Source organism: Rhagoletis zephyria, unplaced genomic scaffold (assembly GCF_001687245.7).
Source record: "Rhagoletis zephyria isolate East Lansing unplaced genomic scaffold, Rhagoletis_zephyria_1.1 Rzeph_scaffold_00503, whole genome shotgun sequence".
In the NCBI taxonomy this organism is placed as follows: domain Eukaryota; kingdom Metazoa; phylum Arthropoda; class Insecta; order Diptera; family Tephritidae; genus Rhagoletis; species Rhagoletis zephyria.
Window position 1 is genome coordinate 135,666 of NW_016157587.1, and position 26,168 is coordinate 161,833.

A 26,168-nucleotide genomic window follows, 5' to 3' on the forward strand; every position below is an offset into this window, starting at 1 on the left:
TCAACTCTGCTCGTCATTCTATTCGCAGTCCATCTTCTTTCTTTGACCTGCGTTGACTTCTTTCCGGGCTTCGAATGGCAGGGCAATTGGAAGACCCGCAAACACAGCCTCCAAAAAATTAAATATTTTATTGAAAATCCTCTGCTTGAAAACGTTTATTTATTAGACGCGTTGCTAATTTTGCCTACTGGGTTTATAAGCCTGCGTTTGTATGTTTCATACTGCTGGTAAACTCATCTGCCAACTAATGCCGCACACACACACATTCGCCTCTTTTTCCCTTCGTTAAATTTAAATTGCTCCACACTTTTCTGTTGCATTTGAGCAAATATGCCTGGGTGTCGTGTAGTGGAAATGATATAAATGAATAAGCCAAGCGCTGCTGTCGCCTTGGTCAGCAGTCAAATGGCGCTGGTTTGGCCTGGCACCCCATTACCAAATCACTAAACAGCTATGCGCGCAAATCGAGAAGCCACAAAATCAAGGAAAAAAGTGCATTTAATTTCAATGTCAGTTGCCGCTTGGCATCTTGCGAAGAAGTATATGTATGGATGTATATTTGCATATACATACTGTTACTCCCAAAATTGAGCGTACAGCTCTTTTTTTTGTGAATATTCGCAATGTTTTATATGTTAAATTTTTTTTGTTAATTTTGTTTTAAAATACGGCCTATGTTTTAGTAAAAAAATTCTGAAAATTTTTTATATGGAAAATAATGCGTGGACAGTCAGCGAAAAAATTTTCAAAAATCAACGCAATTTTTTAGAGATTTGAAATTTGCACATTATTATACTAAAATTAAATTAATGGGCTATAAAACTGCATACCTCAATTCTTTTTAGAAATTCGTATTAAAAAGTTCGCGATTTTGCTGAAACTTTGCAGATTTTTCTTAATTTTTGTACACTGTATCTTTCTTGGATTTAAATGGAGTTTGCAAATTCCAAATTGTTTTTAGACACATCCATTCCTCTAATTTATTATACGGCTAATCATTTTGCAGTACATAAACCTGGTCTTTGGGGTATTCGTATTAGCTGTTAAGATAAGCAGATGAAGATTTATACAAATAGAGGTAAACCTTTAGCTAACCAGCTGGTGCAGCCAAAAAGTTTTATATTTTCACACGAGCATACATATGAACGCGTATATATGTATGTATGTATATGAATGTAGGGAAGCATATGCGTAGGTATATTTTTTTATATACTTCTTCACAAATTGCTTTTCGCTTTATTACTTTATTTTTTCGTATTTCGCACACATTTGCTTGATAGCAAGCGCATTTTGCACGCCCAACATTGCATACATTTAGGTGCTGCAGTACATTACTCATACGCCCTGTGTTGCTCGTGCGGTATCAACTACATACATACATACACAGTAATATTTTTTTTATTTTTATTTATTTTTTCTTAATATATATTGATCAAAGAATTTGTGTACGAAAAAGAATTACAAAAGGAAAATGTTTTGAGATTTATGTTTAAACCTGCCAAAGCATTTTACGACATTGCTTTATTGGCATTTTTAATGCAGTTAATAGCAATTTTATGTCATTTTTAACTGTAAACGGTTGTTGGAGTAATTAAAATTTTTAAGAATAAAAAGATAAAGAGAGCATAAGTTTACATTCATAGGTACATTATGCGAGTTCATCCGTACATGTGTTTGTATGGGAAGAAAATTCGTTGCTAGAAGCTTTGGAAATGATTATTTTTTTAGGCTACAGAGTAAACATACAACTGCTTAAGAAATCAAATTTATGTGCATATGCCTAAAAGCATTTTTCTTTAATACAATAAATTATCGCTTTGTGCAAAACTCAGGAAAATTCTTTAAATTTGCACACTAATTTGCAACTTTTTATTCAGATTTTTTAAAAAAATTCAAAGTATGCAGTTTTATAGCCCATTCAAATTTAGTATAACAAAGTGCGAGTTTAAAATTGCTAGAAAATCGCGTTGGTTTTTGGCAACTTTTTTAGTGGAAGGTGTTGCTCATTTTCTCCATACAAAAAATAATTGTCGAATTACTTTGTATGGAAGAACTTGCGTGAAAAAAAATTACCAAAAATCAATGCGATTTTCTAGCGACTTCAAACTTGCACTTTGTTATACTAAATTTGAATGGGCTATAAAACGGCATACTTAGAATTTTTTGAGAAAATGTGAATAAAAAGTTGCAAATAAGTGTGCAAATTTGATGAATTTTCCTGAGTTTTGCACAAAGTTTAGGGCTTTTATTATTATGTTTTCTGGTGTAGAATAAACAATATTTTTATAAAAAAATATCGAAAATAAATTAGAATAAAGAACTTTGCATATATTGCGAAAAATTCTCTGTGCCAATACTTCTTCATTTTTCTCAGAAGTGTTAAACAATAAAAAAATCAATTTTTTTATTTAAAGCACATTCAGTTTTCGTGTAATAATGTGCTAAAAATGACATTTGATTTTTTAGAATTTTGTCATATTATTTTCCCTAATTTCCCCTAGTGCTTTTGAATTTTTGCTGGCAGTATTTTTAAAACAAAACGTAAAAATGCTATTTTGATTTTTTTTTCCGATACACTCGTGCTCGTATTTGCCAAAAAATATTAAATTCATTTTCAATTAGCAAAACCATTACTATTTTTATCTGCTGACTGCGTGGAACTTAGTCAATTAGCGACAGAATGTCTGACAAAACGGAAGTTTCCGAACGTCACTAGCGCATAATTAAGGAAAGTGGTCATGTGCTTTTCGTAGAAAAAGCAGGAAATGAAAAAAAGTTTTGATATTTTAGCCGAAAGTACAATTAGCTTATCGAAAATATCATACATATCTAAAATAAATTCAAATGAAAATTCTGGCATCAGACTACTATAGTAGAATTTAATGAGCATTTTTTTGTAGTAGATTTTTACCCTCCAACCCTTACACAAATGGGCATTTTTGACCCGTTATCAAGCTGTTTTGATAAAGGAAGTTCGTTGAAGATGTCCTTAATAGGTTAAAATGTTCCACGAAAATTTTGAGCAGACAATTTTACAGTAGGTCACCGAATCTGAAAAACCTTGTACGACTTGAGATTAGTGCATAAGAAAGCTTAGTTCAAGCTAATGTTCACATATTTGGCATAAAGCCAATGCAAACACCTACACTTATGAGCATTGGGACGGAGCGATTTGTACGGGATGCAATTTTTGGATCTTCTGTACAATAAACGTAAACGATAAGCTCCTTTGATATTTGATGATCGACTGTTTCAACAGGATTGCGCTGTTTTACACAGACGTGCAATATGTGATAATTTGAGTGCACCTACCCTTGCTTGACATAGAGGTTATATGTCACACTTATTCAAGGCATCTGTTAACCTACTAACTAAAAAAGCCTTCTTTTGTATATGCAGAAAATATATATTTCATAAATTTACTGCTTCAATGTTATAATTTAATTATAGTGATGGTCGTCTCTCTCGTTTACCTCTACTAAAATTATAATGGCGGTGTTTGTTCTTGATCTTTATTTCACTCGAATCGAAAGAGCCACACTGTTGCAACAACTGTTCATGTAATGTTCTCACTGCAATGCTCGCTCTTGATTGACTTTTCGAATAAATTGTTGCATCTCACTATGCTCTCATCATTTCTTTATTACCGCTATCCAAAAACAATGTTATATCTCTTCTGCTGTTGCAAGTGAATGCGCTTTACATAATCTGTGGGTTATTGAGCAACTTTGCAAATGTAGCTCATTCAAGAACGAGGGAAAATAAAGATTTACTCTTTAAAGGATCTCTATGATCTCTTTTTCATTTCAACCATCAATACAACAATGATGCTGAGGGCGACACTTACGCCAGCCACAACACCAACGCCAACGCCCGCTGCATTGCTTTGAGCATTTCAGCTGTAAGGCATGGCATCAACGCCACCGCTAGCGCTGGCAACGCTGATGACTCCGCTGCTGAGCACACATAATAAATGTACACGAGCTACGTACATATGTATGTATGTAGATACGCCTCGCGGCCAGCTGCCGAGCACTTTTATTCGTGGTCATTTTCGAAGTGAAGTATTTTGAAAATTTTTATTATTAGTGGCAAGCGAAATGCGGTTGTGGCGGGCGTGCATTCATTTTTAGCGTGGCGTCGATTGGATTGTAATCGTTTTGAAAAAAGAAAACTGAAAAAAAAAAAATTAAAATAAAAAATAAAAAACTTTCGAAAAATTTTACAAGAATTTTTACCAGCGATTGCAATAACTTCGCGCTTACGTAGTGAGAAAACACGGAAATAGTGTTGTTGCAAAATTTTACTCATAAAAATGTGTTGAAGAAAATGGAATGCAAATTAAATTATTTGAAAATGCATAAAATTGGTGAATGTGACAGAATTTGTATGTACAAATTGGAAAATTGCGATAGTGTTAGATGTTTAGACGAATGAATGAAATAATTGGCGCTACACACACGCGCAGTGATTTATGACCAAAATGATAACAAATCATCTTAATTTAATGTTTTCATAAAAAAAGCTGTATAAAATAAAAAAAAATGATTCAAATTTAATATAAAAAATTATATATCTGAAAATGCTTAGCATAAAGCACATACAAATATAATAACAAAAGCAATGCGCACAGTATTGACGCAAAAGACCCACAAAAACGGGAACCGACCAACTTCTAGAATAGACACAGCAATCAACAAGCAGCTAAAACGACAGCCATCCAAATCAAAAGAAAAAAAAACTCGATGAAGCAGCGTAGCAATTAGGGCAGGGAGTAGAGCCGACTATTCGGTTGGTCGAATAGCAAAAGTATTTGCAGAAAAGTAATCGACTTCACTTTCGACTTTTTCAACTAACCGCTCACTAACAACTTGTCGGACTAACCGTTCATTTTTAAATTTTCTACAAGTGGTTTTCATATTTTTTTTTTTAGTGGTAAGCATATTTTTTTTTTTACACAACCCAACCGCGCTAATAACAAAATCTAAATTTATTGTGAAAAGCTTTCAATATGCGCATAATTTCGATTAGTCGATTTTCAGACTACTCGATGGTAAGCCGTTAGTCGAAAGTGAGTTAATTGAATAACAAAAAAACAGTGCTAATCGACTTGTCGACTAACCGAATAGCCCGATAGTCGATATTTAATAAGAGATCTAGCAGGGAGTTCAATCTAGATTTCTTGAATACAAATACGGATAATTCGAATATTGGAATACCTGATTAAATAAAAAACTAATATTGAACGGATATCTGGATAACAAAATGAACGGATATTAACCGGATATCCAGATTTTATTCGTATACACGAATATTCGAACGGATATGCGGTTATCCCAATGCGCGGATAGTCCCAGCCCTAGTAGCAAGACTAAGAAGTGTCGGCGTCGCAATACATAAACTATATGTACAACAGTTTTTGCCAATAGCAAAAGCCAAGAAGTGGCCAAACGGCCGAGCATGAACATTGGCAATAGCGAATATTCTTAGACATGCAGCTATTTTTGTCATAGCTACATCATTTTTTTTTTTTGTTTTGCTTTTGAGTTCATAGAAAACATCAGCATTAATGATTTATTATTATTTGTTTCGCCGAGCGACAAGTGAACACATAGGGATATGCCCAGCGAGCCCAGCCCCTCTATCGCTCATAAGCTCCCCGAGGAAGGCGCATGTAGTATATGTTTGTGGCTTGCATCTGGCAATTGTTGTCCCCCAGCGTGTGGGTTTTCACACTTCACAATACATAGTATGCATTTTTGTTGCTGTGGCAACCGAAAACTGCTTCCGTTAAATTTCAGATTCGATGCATTTCATAAGTTGTCGAGCGAAAGTCTCAGAAGCGCTGAAAATGCTGTTTTCAAAATATATTTTTTTTTTTATTTATTAGCGATATTTTTTTAAAAGTAATATTTTAATAAAAAAAAATATGAAGCGCATCTTTTTTTAGTGGAAAATATTTCGCTCCGCAACTAATTGCTTGGAAAACTAAATGATTTTCGCCTATTTCACTGCTCATTTGTCTTCTGTCTGTCTCTGTATTATTTCCCAATCTGAAATTCCAATGTTTAGCATTTAAGGTCAAATCGTGTTTCTTTATACAAATAAAAGGAAATGCCGTACATTAAATATTTTGTAGCTATAAACAAATGTGTACCGAGAATATACACAAAATGCGTCCCTCTAGCACACGTGTGCAGTGCGCACGAAATACAAACAAAAAAAAACCTGGAGGTTAATGCCCAGTGGAATGTCAGCATAAAAGATAACTGTTGTCATTGTACTTTCCATACCCTTATACCGAATTCGCACTAGCCATTGAAATTACAAAAAAAAATTCGAAATTTTTTAGCATGAAACAAACTGCATGAGGAGTTGTCTCTATTTTAACGAAACCGGTTTTTGATGCCCACCATAATTGTTTTAAATTTTTTTGTCATATAATGCCGAGTGTAAATTCAGCAATATGATTGGCATTGAAGGGGTAAAAAATTTGCGCCCTTAAGAAAGTGTCGTGTTGTATATTTTTTAATGCCTAATGCTGTATTTCCACTAGGCATTAAATGAAAAAAATTGTTAATGACCATGTTGGGCATAAAAAATAACCGTGCCGTTACGTCAATAAAAATAATCATTATGTCTGTTTCCACATGGCAATTTTTAAATAGCATACTTTTTGCCATTCCAATGCCTGGTGGAAATTCGGCACAACATTGTCATTAAATGCCTCGTGGAAATCCAGTATTATGCAATGAAATGATAAAAATGGAAATGGCGAAGTCGATCGCAAAATAATGTACTGGGTTAGTAGAAAAACAATAAATACTAGTCTGTTTTGACCTAAAATTTTGTAAGTGGTAAAACGGCTTCCAATTTTTATTTTATTTTATTTTTTTCATTGAAATTCTGCATAACCGAATTCTACAATTTTTATTAACAAACATTAATTAATTTATCGGTTACAAAATGATTTTTACCAGTGTTACCAGCGCAGAATAGGACTGTAAGGCGACGATTGCTTATTACCACAGATTTATTAATTCCTGTTAGATCACTAATTATTATTATTTTATTTGTTTCGATACTGTGCGCGTTAGATGACAAAATTATTATTAAAAATAATTACTAAATGCATAATTAAACAAATGATTCAGTGCGAAACTTTCATAAGTCAACAATTCAAAAGAAATATGTGTGAAAACTCTGTGATTGCGAAATGCTTACTTAGCAAAAAGTTCGAAAGATTTACGAAAACGGCGAACAATTTTTCGAAAATAAAGAAACCAAAAGTATTTCATACGTAAAACAAGCTGCAAATAAAATACAAAAGAAGGGAAGTAAAAACATTGCCAAGTTGAAGCACTCAGAAGATTCTTCAGATCAAACCATTCCTTAGAGAAGTATCAACAAAACTAACAAAAAAAAAAAAAACAACGCAAATAAAGGAAGCATACCTGAACGCAAATCAGCTATGGCCACAACATTCTTGAATCGCTTTCATCGCGAAAAGAGTGAACGGCAAGTGTTGGTGGCAGCGGCGGATCAGAATAGTGGCAATAAAACAAAGAAAAAAGACAAAGAAAATGCGGGCCAGCAGTGGAGGTGGCGACGGCGGCACAGGTGGAGGAGGAGGAGGACAGAGGTGTCGGAAAAACTACAGACGCCAACGAGACAGCGCCGTCGCAATCAGCTGCTAAATCCGCAGACAACAACGAACAACGCAATGAGCACATCGACAACATGCATTATCGCCATCGACGTCTGCCACCAACACTAACACAACAACTACACAACAACAGGAGCAGCAGCAGCAGCAGCCCACCACAGCCAACAGCGTCGCTACATACGCAGCGCAACAGCGGCGAGCGTAACACAGCTGCTGTCCGAAAGTTGCAACAGTTTGTTGCAAAGATTTCGGCGCAATCCGAGCGAACGACCCGATAAAACAGCAAAAGATCAGCAACAGCAGAAGAAAAATCGGTAATAGCAGCAAAATCAAAATAGCAAAGGAGAGTGGGCGGGCAGGGGGAGAATGCATTTCTGCATCAAAAATCGAAGCAAAAGCCAAAAAAAAAAAACACAGAAAACGACGATGGATCATCGAGCGCCCTCGAGCAGCCAGCGAACGGTTGAGATCGTCAGCAGTAGCGCGGCATTATTGTCGTACGTGTCGTGGAGTGAACGGACACGCATGCAAGTGTGTCCGATGCGTGCGAACTGCGTGTACGCAGCGTAGAAGGAGTGAAACCGCGTGCCGCCTTTGCGATTGCATTTATTTATAAGTAAAACGATTCTTCGAAAAGAAAACGCGTTATGTAAATTTTAAATTATCAAGCGCGAAAGAAGTGGTGTCCGTCCTTTCGGTCGAAGTCAAAGCGCGTATTGTGCGCTGAGAGCAGATAGACAGTAACATAATTAAACTGTCATAATTTCATAGCTAAAAAGTGTTTTTTTGTTTTTTTTTTGTTTTTTGTCTTGTACGCCAGGTTGTTGCGGTGTTTTTGACAGCGCTAAAAATAGTTTGCCACATTTTGACTTTGCTGTCGGTTTTTGGTTTTTTTTCTGTTTTTGTTATTGTTGTGTGTGAAAAATGGAATGCCATAACAATATGTCGCTATGAATTACGCGCGCGCCGTAGTATATAAAAATTCTAAAAAAATTTTAATTATCAATAAAAAATAAATAAGAACCGTTGAATGTTAATTAAATTTAATTGCAAAATATTACGTCAAAAAGATTTCGGTGGTTTTAACTTTGCACACTAATAAGTAGTGTACGCCGCCGAAGTGATCCTTTTAAAAATAGCAATTTCTTTCTCTCTCTGTTTCGCCTCCACACTCGCATACTTTCTCTCGCTCTCTCTCACTTTCTGTTTGTCTGTCTGTCTGTCTGTCTGCCTGCCTGCCTGCCTGTCCGAAAAAAGAAAACCAAATGTAAAACAACATACGAAATGTTGTCAATTGTTGGTGCTAATAATATTGAAAGCTTTTTCTCAGAAGCTACCAAAAACGCCCACTAAAAATTCACCTTGTGCGCATTAAAGTATATGTATGTACGTGTATAGATGTGTGCGCGAGCGTGTGTCCAGAGAGCAATATTTAACAACCGAGGAACATCCATGAAACACACACGCGCACCTGGGCGCTGCCCACTCCCAATAGACTTTATAATTGCTAGCCTTTGAGTATCTTCCATAAGCGTTAAAGTGTGAAAGTGTTTGGCTCTTCATAATTCCTGTTTACATTTAAGCAGTAGCAATCGCTTCTCGGCGCGTCTATTGAGTTCTACACCAGCCTATGTGCATATGTACATATATGTATGTGCGTAATTTATAAATCTGCCAAAAGTATTGCTCTTGATACTTTTCTTTTGTCGAATACCAAATTATGTTTGCGCACTGTATGGACGACAAGAAGAAATAATACAAATTATGCGCTCTTTTTAATTTTTTAGTTCAAGGTGCATACTTTAGCTTAATTAATGCATACATTTATTTAAAAGTGCTAATAGAAGAAGCTTTTTCAAGTTTTCGTCACGCACATTCATCTGCACATGCATACTTTTTTTCGCACGTCGTATGTAGGTGTAACGCTTCCGTGTCCGGATTTAAGTTCTTTTCATTTACAATTTGCAATGACACTGACACTTTCAGCGCTGACGTATGCGGAATTAATTAAATATTTTCTACGTTTTATAATATTTTCCCTGTAAAATGTCTTTGTTTTGTTTTCCATATGAAGCTATGGCAAAACATTTCTTTGTTTGGACTTTAAAATGGATTTTTTCGCAGACATACTTTGTGATTACATTTAGTAATTGAAAAGACAGCATCTGAATGGCAAGACACAACGGTTCGACTATATAAAAAGAAAATTGCGAAAAATCACGGCTTTTCAAAAATTTTTTTTTATTAAGCATTATCAACTTTGTTTAGCTTGGTTGTTATTTCTTTTCTTGCAAACAAAAAAATTTACGAAATAGATATTATTGCCAATGAAAAAATGTTATTTTATTCAAATCTGAATCGGTATATCGATCCATACAATATTATTCTTCTAGGTGGCCAGTTCGAAACTTCGCTACCAAGGTTTTGTGAGAACCTTGAATATCATTCCCACTTATTTAACCTTCATCAGGATGCCTTGAGTTGAAAAATCTTGCAGTTAATTCCGTTGTCAGGCTGCTGGCGACAGTTGAACTTACTCAAAGAACTTACGGGCGGAGATCAGTTGCAGGCAGGAAAAATGTATTTGATAACGACTACGTGGCTTGCCATTTCAAGTGGTAGAGGTGGTGGTCTCAGACCATAATCGACGAAAAGGAGTAGAAGTTGGAATCCACTGCAAGGTTTTGGGCGCCATTTAAACTGCCTATTAAACAGCCATTTAAACTGCCTAATCAGTTTAGTATTTTTTTTAGGCAGCAGTTGCATATCTATTGGGTTTCAGACCATAGTGAATGAGATTGCCATGTAGTTGTGAGGTGGAACAGTTTTAACTACCCGCTGAATTATTAAAGTCATCTGTAATAAAAACGAAGACTGCTGAACGATAACTGTTTTACTGAAAAAAAGGAGGCAGGTAAACTTTGAGATACCGCCTTTGCTTACGTTCGGCGCCATCAAAAACTCTACGCTGGAAAATACACGAGGGCTACTTGGTTTGAGAACACGCAGGATGTGTACGAAGTTGGACCCCAAACTTTTATTAGATCTGCTAAAAGGGTTATAGGCACTTTGAGAGGAAGGATTATTCCTCGGTACTCTTTAGAACGGCAACCTAAATAAATACTACTGTATACCATAGTACTGGTAGCCATAGCAATAGTGTATTTCCAGCCTCGACTTACGTGGTGAATATAGCCGCCTTTTTTGTAGTGCCTGCGCACTAACAGAAGTTACTCCAGTAGGAGTAACAACCGCCCGCGTTGAAATGATTGTAAGGGTGCGTTCACACATAAGGTCGTGCGGCGCCGAGCAAAGCTAGGCGGAACAAAGCGAAGCTGCTGGTGTTCATACTGAACGAAGCGAAGCGGAGCTTTTCTCATGGGCTCGGCTGCAAAGATACTACAAAACTTACCGTCAATGAAAAGCGGCGAATACATTTGCTCAAATTGTAAAATTCGTTTTTATTTGAATATTTTGATATCTTGTTTGCAACAGCGCCACGAAGCTGAAAAATTAAATAGAAAATTCAAATGCTTTTCTTCCAGCTCCAAAACGCTCATGAAAAAGCTTGCTGTGTGAACACTTTCATGTAGATACCGCAATTTTAAAGCTTCACTCAGCTCGGAACGACCTCGCTTGGCTCGGCTCCGCTTTCTGTGTGAACATACCCTAAGGCCTTAAGCTTAATTGGAAATTTTTGAAATTTTAAAACAATTTTTGAATATTTTTTTTTTTTGAAACTTCCACGTCCTTTAAAATAAATCTTGATTATTACTGTTTTTTTTTGCAAAATTTACTGTCGCACGTTGTTATGTATCGGAGCGACCATTTTTTCGTTTTCAAAGCTCATTGACCTCAAGTCCCCCCCATCTCTGTTCATTCCACCCTAAAGAGCCTTCCTAACGGCCGAAGAGAAAACAGGGTGTACGGTGACGTTATTTTTTTTTTGGCGCTTTTAAGGTGCTACGGTCCACTGTACATACATATATATCGCTTGTTTTTGAAATATTGTCTGTCTGAAATTTCCAAAAATAGTTTTTCCCACAACCAGGTGTGTCAAGCTTGTGAAAATCTAAAAATTTAACTTTACTTTTTATTTGGATNGTTTTTTACGCATTTGATTTTTTCTCGAATGCTTAAAGAATTTTGGTATCTTAAAAATTTAAAAATTTTCACCTTTCGAAGTTTCGTCAAAATTTCCATTTCGTAGAGAATTTACTGAAAATTGCAAAAATAACCATACCGGTGGTCGCACTCGGCCGGAATCTACGATAATGCGAAAAACGCTTGGAAAAGCTCTAAACGCCCCCGCTTGCCGTGTGTTGATGATGTTTTTATTTTTATTATGTTTTTCTCCGTTTTTTTTTTTATTTTTATTTTTTTATTTTTTAATACACTTTTGTGCTCCTCCAAACAGCTGCATATGATGCTTTGCTGGCACACATGATTTTCACACAATATTTTCAATATTTTCTTTCATATATATATATACACACATACTTTTAACGAACACATATGTGTGTATGCATGCCCGTACATCGGCAATACCTCTATACTTATAGTATATGGATCGAGGAAAATGTGCTTGAAATTTTTCTTTCTGTGCCTTTTGGTTCAGTTAACATTTGCGCTTATGGCGCGGCGTATCCGTCGTCTAAAGTCACATACGGCGTCATAGATTGTGACGTTCGAAATCGATAGAAAAATATTCTGAAACGAGTGTATTCAAAAAAAAAAAAAAAAAATAAATAAAAATACTAGAATTCATGGAAATACATATATTATATAAACCATTGTTTTAACCAAATTTTTAGTTTATTTAATGTTGTGCTTAAGTGGCAAACTATGGTTTAATATAGCGTAAAAAAAAAAAGTATTTACAAATTTAAAAAATAAATATTTTTTAAGGTACTTTATTACCTTCACCCAAATCTGTGTACTAGATATTTTAGTTGCAAAACGTACATACTTACCAACAACGCGACATGATCAGTGCGCGAGCATTTAATATACATATAGTACATACGTGAGTGAGTGATCGGTGCGCGTACGAGTGCGCTCGAAGATGTCGCAGCGGTGTCGTCGTTTTCTGTGTTGCTCGATCGATGAAAGACTGTGCACTTATTTAAAAAAAGAAAAAATTATAATTATAACAAACTACTAACTTATCTATAGTGATTTGAAAAGTCCCTTGAACGACGTAAACGAGCGTGATTGCAGTAAGACAGCCACAAATTCCACAGAAAATAACAACNTATAGTGATTTGAAAAGTCCCTTGAACGACGTAAACGAGCGTGATTGCAGTAAGACAGCCACAAATTCCACAGAAAATAACAACTCGAAATTGGCGAAGGATCGCGAAAAGCAGAAGGATAAGGCTGAAAATACTACAAACAACAAAACCAACAACAACAACAACTCAATGAGTGACCGCCACAGGCGTTATTATGGCGGAGGTGGCGGAGGCTTCTATAGCGGAGCCGGCACCAGCACGGGCCGCTATCAGAAGAGCTCAACCACAGCCGCCTCGGCGCTCGATCGATTGCGCTCGAATCTAAGCCCGGTTAGCGCTTATTATAAGCCGCTAATGCGCAGCTTTGGCAAGCGTGGCGATGATGATGTTAGTATTTTGCATACTTGATAATAATTTTGAAAATAGCAAAATTTTCGTATAGGATNCGATTGCGCTCGAATCTAAGCCCGGTTAGCGCTTATTATAAGCCGCTAATGCGCAGCTTTGGCAAGCGTGCCGATGATGATGTTAGTATTTTGCTACTTGATTAAAATTTTGAAAATAGCAAAATTTTCCTAAAGTAAATTGAAAACGTCTCTGTTAGATTTTTTTCTAAAAATAAATTAGCGAACGCGCATTAATTTCATATGCGGCGCACAGTATTATGCAGCTTTTAAATTTAATCCAGGTGAATCATTTGTTTATTTTCCAAAACGGAAAAGTGGAAAATGAAAAAATTTTGTGTGTAGACTATGCAGATAAAATTAAATATTTAAGGCAAAATTATTTATTCCAAAATGTTTCAATTGCAGCCTGGCGGTTTTTACCAGCGTACGTAGTACAGCTAGTACTTTACTGCGTTCAAAGTGCAGCCAATTTTAATTGAATCAATAATAATTATTTCTAATATGTTTGTTTCTTTTTTTTTTGTTTTTGAAAATATTCTTACGTATATATTTTTAAATCGGGCAAACAGCAAAATAATCTCTTTGCTTTCAAGCAATTTTTTCTTTTTCGAAATTTTGTTTTCGTTCACCGAGTCCGAGTGTGTGTGTGTGCGCGCATGAATTTGGCCGAAACATTTATGTTTAGTTTTTAGCACACGCTCACACTTGTCGTGTCTCAGTGGCCTGCTATGTGGCTGAGAGCGAAGATTTTCGGGTAATCACATAAATCTGCTGAGGTGCATACACATTAGGCTGGGTGGTAAANGCATGAATTTGGCCGAAACATTTATGTTTAGTTTTTAGCACACGCTCACACTTGTCGTGTCTCAGTGGCCTGCTATGTGGCTGAGAGCGAAAATTTTCGGGTAATCACATAAATCTGCTGAGGTGCATACACATTAGGCTGGGTGGTAAAAAAAAAGTTTCTTATTAGAATAAATGGTTTGGAACCTCTGTTGCAAACATAATGTTTTTTTTTAACCCTATTTTAAGTGTTTTAGATACATAGTTGAAGAGATAGAGATATACAGTCAGCGTCAAAAATATGAATACTCTCAACTATCTTTATTTATATTTTCCATACAAAAATAGATTTTGTTTGTTGCGTTATATGGAAGAAAATGCGAAACATCCTCGACAAAAAAAAAAAATTCTAAAAAATCGGTGGTAATTTTTTTATGGCCTTATTATACTAAAATTTAATGGGCTATAAAACTGAAAAGTTGAAAATTCTGATAAAAAAACTTTTGGTATTTCTTAAATTTTTCCGAATTCCATATGAAATTGAAAAATTTGATTGTGCTGATTTTTGCTGCAAAACGAACTACATATATATAAAAAAAAAAAAAAAAAAAAAAAATTGGTACTGTAAACATAAATAAAGAAAATCGCCACAAACGTCAAGGTATTCATATTATTGTCGTTGACTGTAGATACTACATATTTCTTTAATTTGTGTGAACCAATTAAATTTCTACTTGATTGCTGTCAGACTTAGTTACCCTAAAATAAATAGTTTAAGTGTTTTGTGCATTTTTTCATGTCGTTTCATGTTCTTTAGTCTCAAAAATTCCTTTTAATCGAGCTGTCACTTCTAAAATCCAGCCATATATAAAAAATGTAAGAAGAAAACTCGATTTTTGTCTGATTTTAGTACGCATATAAAGGGCGCAATTTTTTTTTTTACAGTATTCTCTCTAAAAACTAGGTTTCACAGTAAGGTATGCCCTCCGCAAACAAACGTTTTTTTTTTTTGTATTTGTACGGACCCGGTCTAATACACATGTAAATTCAAGTGTGTCGGTATTTTTTGCCCACACATTCGGTGCGCTATGGCCGAAATCTGCTGCTCCTTCTTCTTGTTCTTACTTGATCGCAATTTTATTTCGGTTGTATCGCCGCATTCACTTTACATACCTTTCTAGTTATGTTTGTAGCACATGTGTGTGTGTGCGTAGTCTTGTACGTCCATTTTGAAGGTCGATTCGGGAACATTTTATTGGCTGCGGCAGTACATAAGTTTAGAAAACGTACATATGTTTTAATGTACATACATACATACATAAATACCTGCGCTGAGAAATTGTGTTATTTATACATATTGTTGAATACTTGAATTGTCAAATTTATGAGTTAATTTGAAAATTTGGCAATGTGTGTGAAAGCTTGGTCAATGCGTCGGCTAATAATTTACAGCGCGAGTAGGCTTAATTGGGTTTATTTAATTACTTAAATTTTGAAATCAACTAAATTAGTAAGTTTTCTCCCACTCGAACAGCGACGTTTTTTTCTTTGTGTCTATTTTGCTATTTTCAAAACAAATCCTTTTGGAAGTCTTTATTTCTATTTTCCATTCAAAAACTTTTCTTTGCCTACTCCCTCGCCTTGTACGCAGAGAAAAGACAATGATAAAGACAAAACTCCTACCGCGTCCGGTTCTGGCAAACAAACGGCCATCTCCCGTTTCGAAAACAAATACTCAGACATCTTGGATCGTCACCGGCATCACGACGATGATCGTGATAAAACTCTGGAACCCGATGAAAACCGTAATCCACTTGCCAAATCAGCCACTTCACACCAGCTGTTGGGCGTTGGTCGCCCGAAATTATCCTCAAGTTCCTTTAATGCCGCCGATCGCAAAGAACGCACCCCATACCGGCTGGCTAGAAATAAAACCAGTCGGTATTTGGGCGACTCGAATGACAGCGGTTACTTAACCAGCACGAATGGCAGTCGCGCCGACCACGCGCTGCTCGATGACAATTATCCACTGGATTATAGCGCTAGCAGATATCGCAGACACCACGATGTGCCCCGCCATCATTTGGAAAACTATGAGGCTTTGCAGGCCGGCGGCGCAATGGGCTATGCACCTGGCACCAGCCGCTATGGACGCGGTCCCGATTATGCCGCTGGTTATAATGCGCGCAGCTACAGAAGTCGTGATGTGCACGATGATTATGACACAGCCAGCGGTAGCTCGCGACGAGCGCGTGGTTACGGACGTAATAAGACCTCCGAGAACTTACTTTCGTCCGCTATAGACACAACGCCTAGCGCGCATTCGTCAAACCGTCCAGACCACGACGATTACGGTGTACCAAATTCGCGTAATCGTTTTGCTAATCGGCGCAGAGAAAATTACACGCAACGTGCGCCGCCACCCAGAGAAGAACTAACGGACGAAGATCGTGAAATATTAAATGATGAACGCTCGTCGGCTGATAATGCGGCGATCCTACTGCTACTCAAGGAGGATAATCAGTTCTTGGAGGCGCGTAAATTTGAAGAGCGCATGCGCCGACGCAAAGAGCTTAAGGAGCGCACGCTGCGTTATGCGCAAGAAGATGCCGCCGCAGCTGCAGCTGAGCAAGTTAAAGCGAAAAAGAAGCAGGAGAAGGAGAAGGAGAAGGATGCCGCAGACGATGCGGATGCTGCGCCGCCAAAGACAAGTGGCATGTCAGATGCCAACTGCAATAATGTGGATAGCGACGCGAAAGCTGTGGAAGCAACGCAGAAGACAACAAGCAAACCTAAAAAAGTAGCTAGTCCAATTTCTGATAGTGATAGCTCTGAGGAGAGTAGCTCTGAAGAGTCTGATAGCAGTAGTCAGGAGGCTAAGTCCACAAACCCTACCCCGTCTAGCAGTACTACTACTACCACCACTACAACTACAACTACACCAGCAACCAAAGACACACAAGACGATACGAAAACCACAACATCCACCAACCTCAGCACAATCAAACCAATCACAACCACAACGTCTAAATCGACACTATCAGCAGCGAGCACAGCCTATGGCAGCTCGGCAAATTATTCAGCTACAGCTACAGCCTCACTGCACGCTGATCGCAACAATAATGACCTCTCCAAGTATAGGCCAACCGCTGGGCCCATCTTCAAATCGAACGGTCTCATGCATTCGTCCAGCTCTGGCGCCTTGGCGTTCGGCGGCATCAGTGAACGTCTTGCCGCTGGCCGTGCACAACGCTATCAGCCCGCTGCAACTTCGCGCACTGCAGCGCTATTAGCTGAGTTGGACAGTGTGGGCTCGCCGACTGATGGCGGTATCGGCAGTAGCATCAGCAGCAGCAGTAGCAACAGTCGTTATCAGCAGCACAAGAATCTGCTGCTGAGCGATTCATACAAATCATCGTACCTTTTCGATCCATATTATACGTATGGTAGTGGTAGTGGGTCCAGCGCTGCCAGCAGTCGGCGTGCTGGTGCTGCTGCTGCGTTCTCGTCGTCATCTGCTTCAGCTTATCAGCGCCAGCAAATGCATGCGTATCAACAGCAACAGCAGCAGCACCAACAATATCAGCAGCATATGTTGTCGAAGAGCGCCACAAGTGCGGCACTCTTTCAGAGATCGCGCATTCCGAAAACCCTCTCTGCCTTTGTAAGCGAATCGATTTGTAATTTGTGTGAATTGAATTTTGTCATTTAGTTTAACGCATATTTGAAACGATTTTTCTAAGCTTTTTGTTGTTATGACATGGCGTGTTGGAAGTTGCTTGCTTAGCTGCTGCATACCTAGAGCTGTGTGATGATTACATGTGTGCCTCCATCTGCCGTGTATGAGTTTGCTTGCTTGCTTGGTCCTGCTCGCTTTTCAGCACGTGGCGGCGCCTCCAAAATTTGTATAACCTAGCAAATGAGCTTAAAAGTCTTAAGTGAGGGGAGCGGTATGCTTGCGCATGAGTCTGGGGAATGGGTAACACAGTCAGGCTTTAGGAAGGTTAGTGTGAAAGAAGCAGAACAAATATAATGCTTAACCCTGGTAATAATTACAAAACAATTCGATACAAATAACTTATCTAAAAATAGCTTAAAATCTTTAGGGGATTCACAAGAGACGTGTTAACCGTTAGTATTTTTTTAACTAAAACAATCATTAAAATGGGTTTAAAGGATTTCTAACTACACCGAAATGTTTTCAAACTGATGAAATGATTATATAATCTCAAGTTTGGGTGCGGTGTCCGAAATTCCTCAGTTGCACAGCTCTTATTTACTATACAGTAAAACATTCAAATCATAAACAATTGAAACATATTACACTTACTTTACATCCTTCAAAGTATTGTCAAAACTCGATAATCTGAACTAATGCAGACTCAATTTGGATTATAGTAACATTCAGATTAACGGATTGTTTTAATTTATAAGAATTAATTAAAGAAAATAGAATTTGCTAAAGACGGTTCGAGCTCAGTTTGGAAACTCTTGCTACTGTAGCAGGTTTTTATATTCACATAAATGCTGAACTCAACAAAAAAATCTTAGAAAATCATGTTATTCAGTTTACAACATCGTAATCAATTCGGATGGCAGAATAGTCAGTGTTATAAAAATAACCATACGAGTTACCGATATTTAGGATTATGGTGTATTCGGTTTATCGAGTTTCGACTATACATACCTACTTGAATTTTAAATTTGTTTATTTGTTGTATGTATTTATTTAACATTTGATTTCTCTTTTAAATTATTTACGAGTATAAATGTACTTTCAAAGTTTTTTTTTACCTCTAAATCCATTTATATGTAAATTAGGGTGATTCAAGAACCCCAAAATAATTATGGTTACCTCTAAAATATTATGGCGCGAAATCCAAAATCAGTCGTGTGCTGGAGCGCGTTGTAAATGCCTGTAAAATACTACCTCATATGATAGAAAAATGGAGACTCAAGCTTAAGTTAGAGATTTTCAGTGAATTATTTTTTATGAAATTTCCATTGTAGCAAGAGCTATTACTTTCTATTCGCTTTGTCGTCCTTAAAAACAGCTTTTCTCAATACATCGTTATTCGGAAAAGGAGGATATTTTTGGATAGCAATTTCCAAATAATCCAGCTTTTCATAAAACAATCTATCGTGCTGAGATTTTTTGGTATATATGTATCGTAGCAACTCGAATTTTTTTTTTAAACATTTACATAATTTAATTTTCGAAAAAAAAAGTATTTTTGCAAGCCTAGCGGTCACCTTTTTACATTTTTCATGATGTCTTCGGCATTTGGAATCGGAGCGTAAAGTATATATGATATGTAGTATGAATAGTATATCGATTTCCTTGTCTCTTGTCCTTGTTAAAAATTATTTTATCAATGGTTTGGGAATTTTTTTATTTGATTTTTAGACAAATTCGAATTAGTAATACATTATGAAAGAGGCTGAGTTATTCATAGTATCTATCACTGAAACCTCTTTGACTGAATATTTACCATGCAAGCAAAATTCTAGAGAAGAATTAATAAAGTACGCGTATGTTTACATTTTTCTTTAGACAGAGGGTATTTATTGAGAAAACACAACTTTCACAGGTTTTTCCAACACGTTACAGCTCACGAATATTCCTCATTTGAACGAATAAACTTTGAAATAAATAATTTTTTTTTTTTATGAAACGCCAGACAGTTCTCTTAACCTCTTAGTAACCGCTTAAGCGATTGAAATCTCCTACATACTAACATGTGCATTTCCGGTTTTACGGCAACTGTATTTTTTGCAATGTTGCATGCAATAACAATTTACTTAATTTTACTTACTGAAATATTTGCCGTTACTTAAGGTTTCACTGTTATCCTGATTGTACTAAATGTTAAAGAAATAAGCAACAAATTTTCTCAGCTTCTCATAAAAATGCAATCGCCGTTCGGAGTCGGCGTAAAACTGTAGGTCCCGCACGCCACAAATTGGAGGAAAAGCTCGGCCAAACACTAGCATATGTGTAAGCGCCAATCTATTATTATTATTATTATTATTATTATTATTATTATATATTGCAAATTTGTTACGAGTTCTTAATCTATGCAATCCTTATACAATAAAAAGTCGTAGTTATTATCAGTAGTGAATAAGTCGTAATCACTAGAAAATGGGTGGGTTTTTTTTTTTTGAAAAGAGCTATAGTTTATAAGATTTTAAAGCAAAAAAAAACATATGTAAATAATTTTGAAATCAGTTTTGAGCTTACAACATCATTAACTTCGAAATGGGCTTATAATATATATAGTGTGCGTCAAAAATTAGTATACCCTGTTGTTTTGGCAACTTTATTTATCTATATTTTCCATACCAAATTTTCTTTATATTTTTATAAAAATATAGTTAATTCAAAAGCAAAAACCAATGGAGTTAATTTTTTAATTTCATACGGAACTCGGGGGAAAAACGCAAGAAATATTACATGTTTCAACTCGATTTCTTATGCAGGTATGCAGTTTTGTAGCCCATTAAATTTTAATGTTATAAAGTGTAACTCAATTACCGTTGATTTTTGAGAATTTTTTTTCGGTGTAGCTCATTTTCTTCCATATAACGCACAATCAACACAAGAACACAATCTTTTTTTTTTATACGAAAGACGGGCTACAAAACTGCATGCTTAAATTTTTTTTCAGGAAGCAGGCTTATATCATTACATATTTGTAGCCCTCGGAGAAGCTGCGGTTTACTCTCATTTCAAAGAATGATTAATTGTTGAAGAAAATACCTTGTAAGTTTTTTACACTTTTATCAAACCACACGATAAATCTGCTCCTCCTTATTAACAAATGAAGACGAAATTCCGGTCTGAACAAATTTTCTAAAGTCCTACAATAATTCAAAGCCTTCACGCTCTTTACCACACCCGGTAAACTTTTCAAACCAACCAAATCTAAACATTTTCCAATTAACTTGTGCCCGTTTGATGTGCTGATCGCTGTAAAAAAAATATGTCTCCGCTTCGTTATCCTCGTTTTTACAGCAACTGTTGTTCACATCGTTGCCTTACTTTGCTGGCATAATACAAACGTTGCATAGAAGTAATCTACACTTTTTTAAATTTTATCTCAAATATTCCTAAAAATTAAATCGCACTTCAGAGAGCCCTTCTCTCTTCTCGATCATGGAGTGGAATCAAAAAAAGTTTATACTTTTAAAAATTGTTTTAATGATTATTTAAACCGTTGCGGCCATCAAATCTGAAGTTTAGTCTCCCTTTCAAGACATGCCACGAGGTGCGAAATTCGAGTCATGATCCTGATTGATACCCTTTTTTGAAATTTGGTTCATTTCTCTTTTCTGCTACAGTTTCGAAAAATATTTGCCCTTCCTTCAATTTAAGTCCCAACAAATCGGCTGCAGAGATGTGATGTATAGGCTCATTTTTTTATTTTATCCTGCTGAAAGCTCCTTTACCCATTTTCTTAAACAGAAAGTGCGATTTCTTTGTCCATTCTTGCTATTGTTGGAAATGTTCTTTAAATGCTTTAAAAAGTTTCGAAAGTACAATTTTAATTACTTTGCTTTGCTACTGTATCTGAAGTATTTTCCTCTTTTCCACCACTTTTCTTCAAAATTAATTATTCTTCAAAATAAAAGTTTTTCGATGTCCATATTAGATCTTAAAAAAAAAAGATGTAATAATGTGCTTATTCAAGTGAAGCGGGTTGTATGTAGTACATATACATACGTCAATATAGTACATTTGTATGTACATATATAAAAGTGTGTGTGCCTCTCCAAAAAAGTATCGGTTTTTGCATCAGAATTATAAAATGTCTATAAGACTTCCGCCTAAATATTTCAGAAAAATATTAAGATTTACGTGAGCTGCACCAATTTGAAAATACCTCCAAAAATCTAGTTATTTTGATATCGTTAATAAAATCTTAAAATATATTTATGCAAACCTTTTAAGATTGAAGTCTTCTATCATCTGAGATGACTTTTAGCATTTTCTTTTTATGTTACTATGACATATTTGTAAAAAAGTCTGTTTTTTTTTTCTGTAAAATAATTTGGCGCAAGTCTTAAAATATAACAAATTTTTTAATTTCGATGGAAAAACAATGTCGACTTTTTTTGTAAGGAGGGTGTTCCACCCTAATACATATATAGTATTTAATCGCATTTGGTATAGACTAGTAATATTTTCTAATAATTTCAACTATACGTAACTTAGCTATTGAGAATAAATATAATAATAAGTTTATAAAATAAGTGATATGGAAATTAAACCAGTATGCTTTTAATACTCCCTTGGTTTTTTTTAAGGACAATAAGGTTATAAGCTTATGTGAAAAATATATATGTATACTTAATACAAAAGTACATTTAATCCTATTTAACGCTGCTTTACCACTAACAATTTACTACTTTTTAAAATACTCTGTATGTATTTCTGTGCAAAAAATTTTATGTTCGAACTGCAACAAGTTTTTTCTTCATTGTGTCTTTAGTTTGAGTTCAATTTCTTTTATTGTTGTTTTTACATTAAAACTAATTTTGAACGTTTCTTGGGACGTTGTAATATAGTACATATGCATATATATTTACTAAATACATTTATTAAACAAAAATATGTTTTTTGTAAAAAATTAAAAAAAAAAAAAAAACATACAAAAACCAAACCAAAAATTTGTCCGAACTATTTTCTTACCGAAAAAACGATACGTATTTTTCTCGTGTTTTTTTCTGATTATGATGATGATGATGATGATGATAATCACTTGATGTTGGGTATGATGAACGACGTGATGTTGATGATGATGACTTATGCATGATGTTGATGATGATTATGATGAATTCGATAAACATTTTGGTGGTGTTGACGTGTGAATTTCATAAATGGCTTTGCTCTTCTCGCACAATTTTAATGGCGTTTCAACTGTGCGTGCACCTCCGCAACACAACAATGGTACAATGGTGGTGGCAATAATGATGATGATGCTAATGATGAATAATAATGACAACGACATTTGGCTAATGTGGTGTCAACGTGGGATATGGCATGAATTCGGTTGCATTGCTATTGATGACGACGATGATGATGATAACGATGATNATTTGGTGGTGTTGACGTGTGAATTTCATAAATGGCTTTGCTCTTCTCGCACAATTTTAATGGCGTTTCAACTGTGCGTGCACCTCCGCAACACAACAATGGTACAATGGTGGTGGCAATAATGATGATGATGCTAATGATGAATAATAATGACAACGACATTTGGCTAATGTGGTGTCAACGTGGGATATGGCATGAATTCGGTTGCATTGCTATTGATGACGACGACGATGATGATGATGATGATAACGATGATGATGATGGTGATGACTGCGAAATGTTTATCGTTTGCTCTTCACTGCCGGCGAATCACTCTTGTTGATGACGACCCTTGTGGCATTTGAACACACAATGTCCCTGCCTGTGGGACGATGGATTNCAACGTGGGATATGGCATGAATTCGGTTGCATTGCTATTGATGACGACGACGATGATGATGATGATGATAACGATGATGATGATGGTGATGACTGCGAAATGTTTATCGTTTGCTCTTCACTGCCGGCGAATCACTCTTGTTGATGACGACCCTTGTGGCATTTGAACACACAATGTCCCTGCCTGTGGGACGATGGATTTTTTTTTTCTTTTTTCTCTGTTTCTTTTTTCTTTTTCTCTCTTTCTCACATGTATGTTTATCCATGACTGAACCCTGTATCGTTTTCGCAAATCGCCCCATATCGACTGTCCAATCCAACAACCAACCAACCAATCGACCAACGCCCGATCGATCAACTACCACCCAATTCGCTGTACCGGCGCAACGTTGCTTCCTCTACATCCCTCGCCGCACACGCATTAACCACCAACTATCAACGGTCTATCTACTTGGTTACAACAACGCCACTAACGACGACGCCAACACCGCCAACGCCAACACCGAAACCACCACCACCACCACTACGAATAACTGCTCTGAACCTACCCGTTAATCGAACTCCTCGATGATGCGATCTATTGCGATACAATTGATAAACACACACACTCACAGACAGCAAAGCCCGTCATACAAGATGATGCTGATGGCCACTTGATATATCACAACGGCGACATTCTTCATCACAGATGTTCGTGACAACTTTTTGTTTTTCTTTCCTTTTTACTATTTCCTTTTTATCTAATACATAAACATACATAATTGAAATATTAAAACAAAATAGTCAAATTAGAATTAATAGAGTAAAAAATGAAAAGATAAATGCGAAGCTCAAAAATGGCTTCGGAGTTAGGATGAGCAAAAATTAAAATATCATTTTATGTAATTTCCAAATAATGCGCGAAATTACCGCTGCTTGCTTTTGGATAAAAAAACATTTCGAATTATATTTTATATTTTTGCACATACAACAATTAGGCTTTTGTAGGAGATGAAGAAACCAATTTCTTAAATGATTCAACGCGCTCTTCGTATACATAATTCCACTTTCATTAATAGATTTTTCGTTCACAGATACACTCCGTGTCAAAGTTATAGGCGCAGCACATATTGACAAGTTTGAAAATGAATTTTTTGTTATTTAATTTTTGTATAGAAATAAAGTTAGGTATTCTTTAACCAACACGGTATAAATTTATGTTAAAAGCTTTGCATGTTAAAAAAATAGCAAACTTTCGAGACAATTTTGAGCTTTTTAATTAGGTTTACTAGATATTCAATTTCACTACATATAATAAAGTGCAAGGGCTAAGCGTTGACTTTTTTACACGATAACGATGTTTTGCATTTTCTTTTACATTAAAAAAAATCGTCGAACGTTCTTTGGAAGAAAATGCACAACACCGTCAGCAAAAAAACTGCCAAAACAATAGTAGGTCCCAGCTAGCTATATGCTAAAAAACTACATACTCAGTCATTCTAAGAAATCTAATTAGGGAGCTCAAAAGTTTTTTTTTTTTTTTTAATAATGCACAAAGTTTGAAACTTGAGTTAAAACGACTTTTATTAAAGAATAAACTATATTTTGAGAAAAAAACTAAAGTTAAAAAAAAACTTAATAGTTGAAATTTGTCAATATGTGGTGCGCTTATAATTCGGACGCAAGGTGTACTACTAAACTAAAAATTGTTTTAAATGTTTAATACTTTTTTAAATTTTCCATTTTTAAACGGTAGATAATTTATTTATTTTTTTTTATGTTTTACGTCTTTTAAATTATGCTTGAAATAAATAGATTTTTTTTTGTTAAATTCAACGCGGTTAACTTCTTTAAATTAAATTTAAAATTTGCGCAAATTATGCAGAGTTAAAATAAAAGCAAAGAAATGGTTTACAGCAAAGTTCTCATTATAATTAACAGCGTCAGGCAGTTACTATTTAAATCGAAGAATTAGGTACTCAGTCGAATAATTTCTGCAACGCAATGAGGGCATTCGAAGTTCCACTTTGAATTACAATGTTGTCTTTTTTTGCGAAATTTCAGACAAAATCATGGCAACTCTGGGCGAGGGTACATTTGGACGCGTTGTCAAGGTCAAGGATATGGAAAGGTAAATATGCTACTAGCGCAATAAGAGGAGGTTCAAATGTTCGTGGTTTCTTTGCTTGTTGTGTGAATTAATGTAAAATAAAAAATAAAAAATGATTTTACTCTTAGGGATTTCTGCATGGCCTTGAAGATCATCAAAAATGTGGAGAAATATCGTGAAGCTGCCAAGCTGGAAATAAACGCTTTGGAAAAGATCGCCCAAAAAGATCCACATTGCGAACAGTAAGTCTAGTGTCTGCCTGCTGTTATCTCAAGCGTATAACTCCTTTTGCTGCTAAACCACAGTAGATGAAAAAATTCGAACATATACAGCTACCACAGGAGGACGATGATTTACAACTAAATTACGCAAAGTGAACAAATTCATCTTCTGTGGTGTTTTCATTAAAATACATATGTACATACATACATATACATATGGAGGCTATCATCTATCTTCTCTTTTATTTATAAATACTTATTTTCACCCGTACATACATACATACGTACTT

General features: G+C 35.8%; 1 protein-coding gene across 1 annotated transcript in view; it reads left to right on the forward strand.

The window, feature by feature from the left end:
* Positions 1–26,168, forward strand: part of Doa (CDC like kinase darkener of apricot) — a 117,716-nt gene that overhangs the window by 84,462 nt on the left and 7,086 nt on the right. The window contains exons 6-8 of the mRNA XM_017612130.1: positions 24,183–24,258; positions 25,612–25,678; positions 25,786–25,899. Coding sequence (XP_017467619.1) covers positions 24,183–24,258; positions 25,612–25,678; positions 25,786–25,899 — 257 coding nt within the window. The remainder of the gene's footprint in view (positions 1–24,182; positions 24,259–25,611; positions 25,679–25,785; positions 25,900–26,168) is intronic.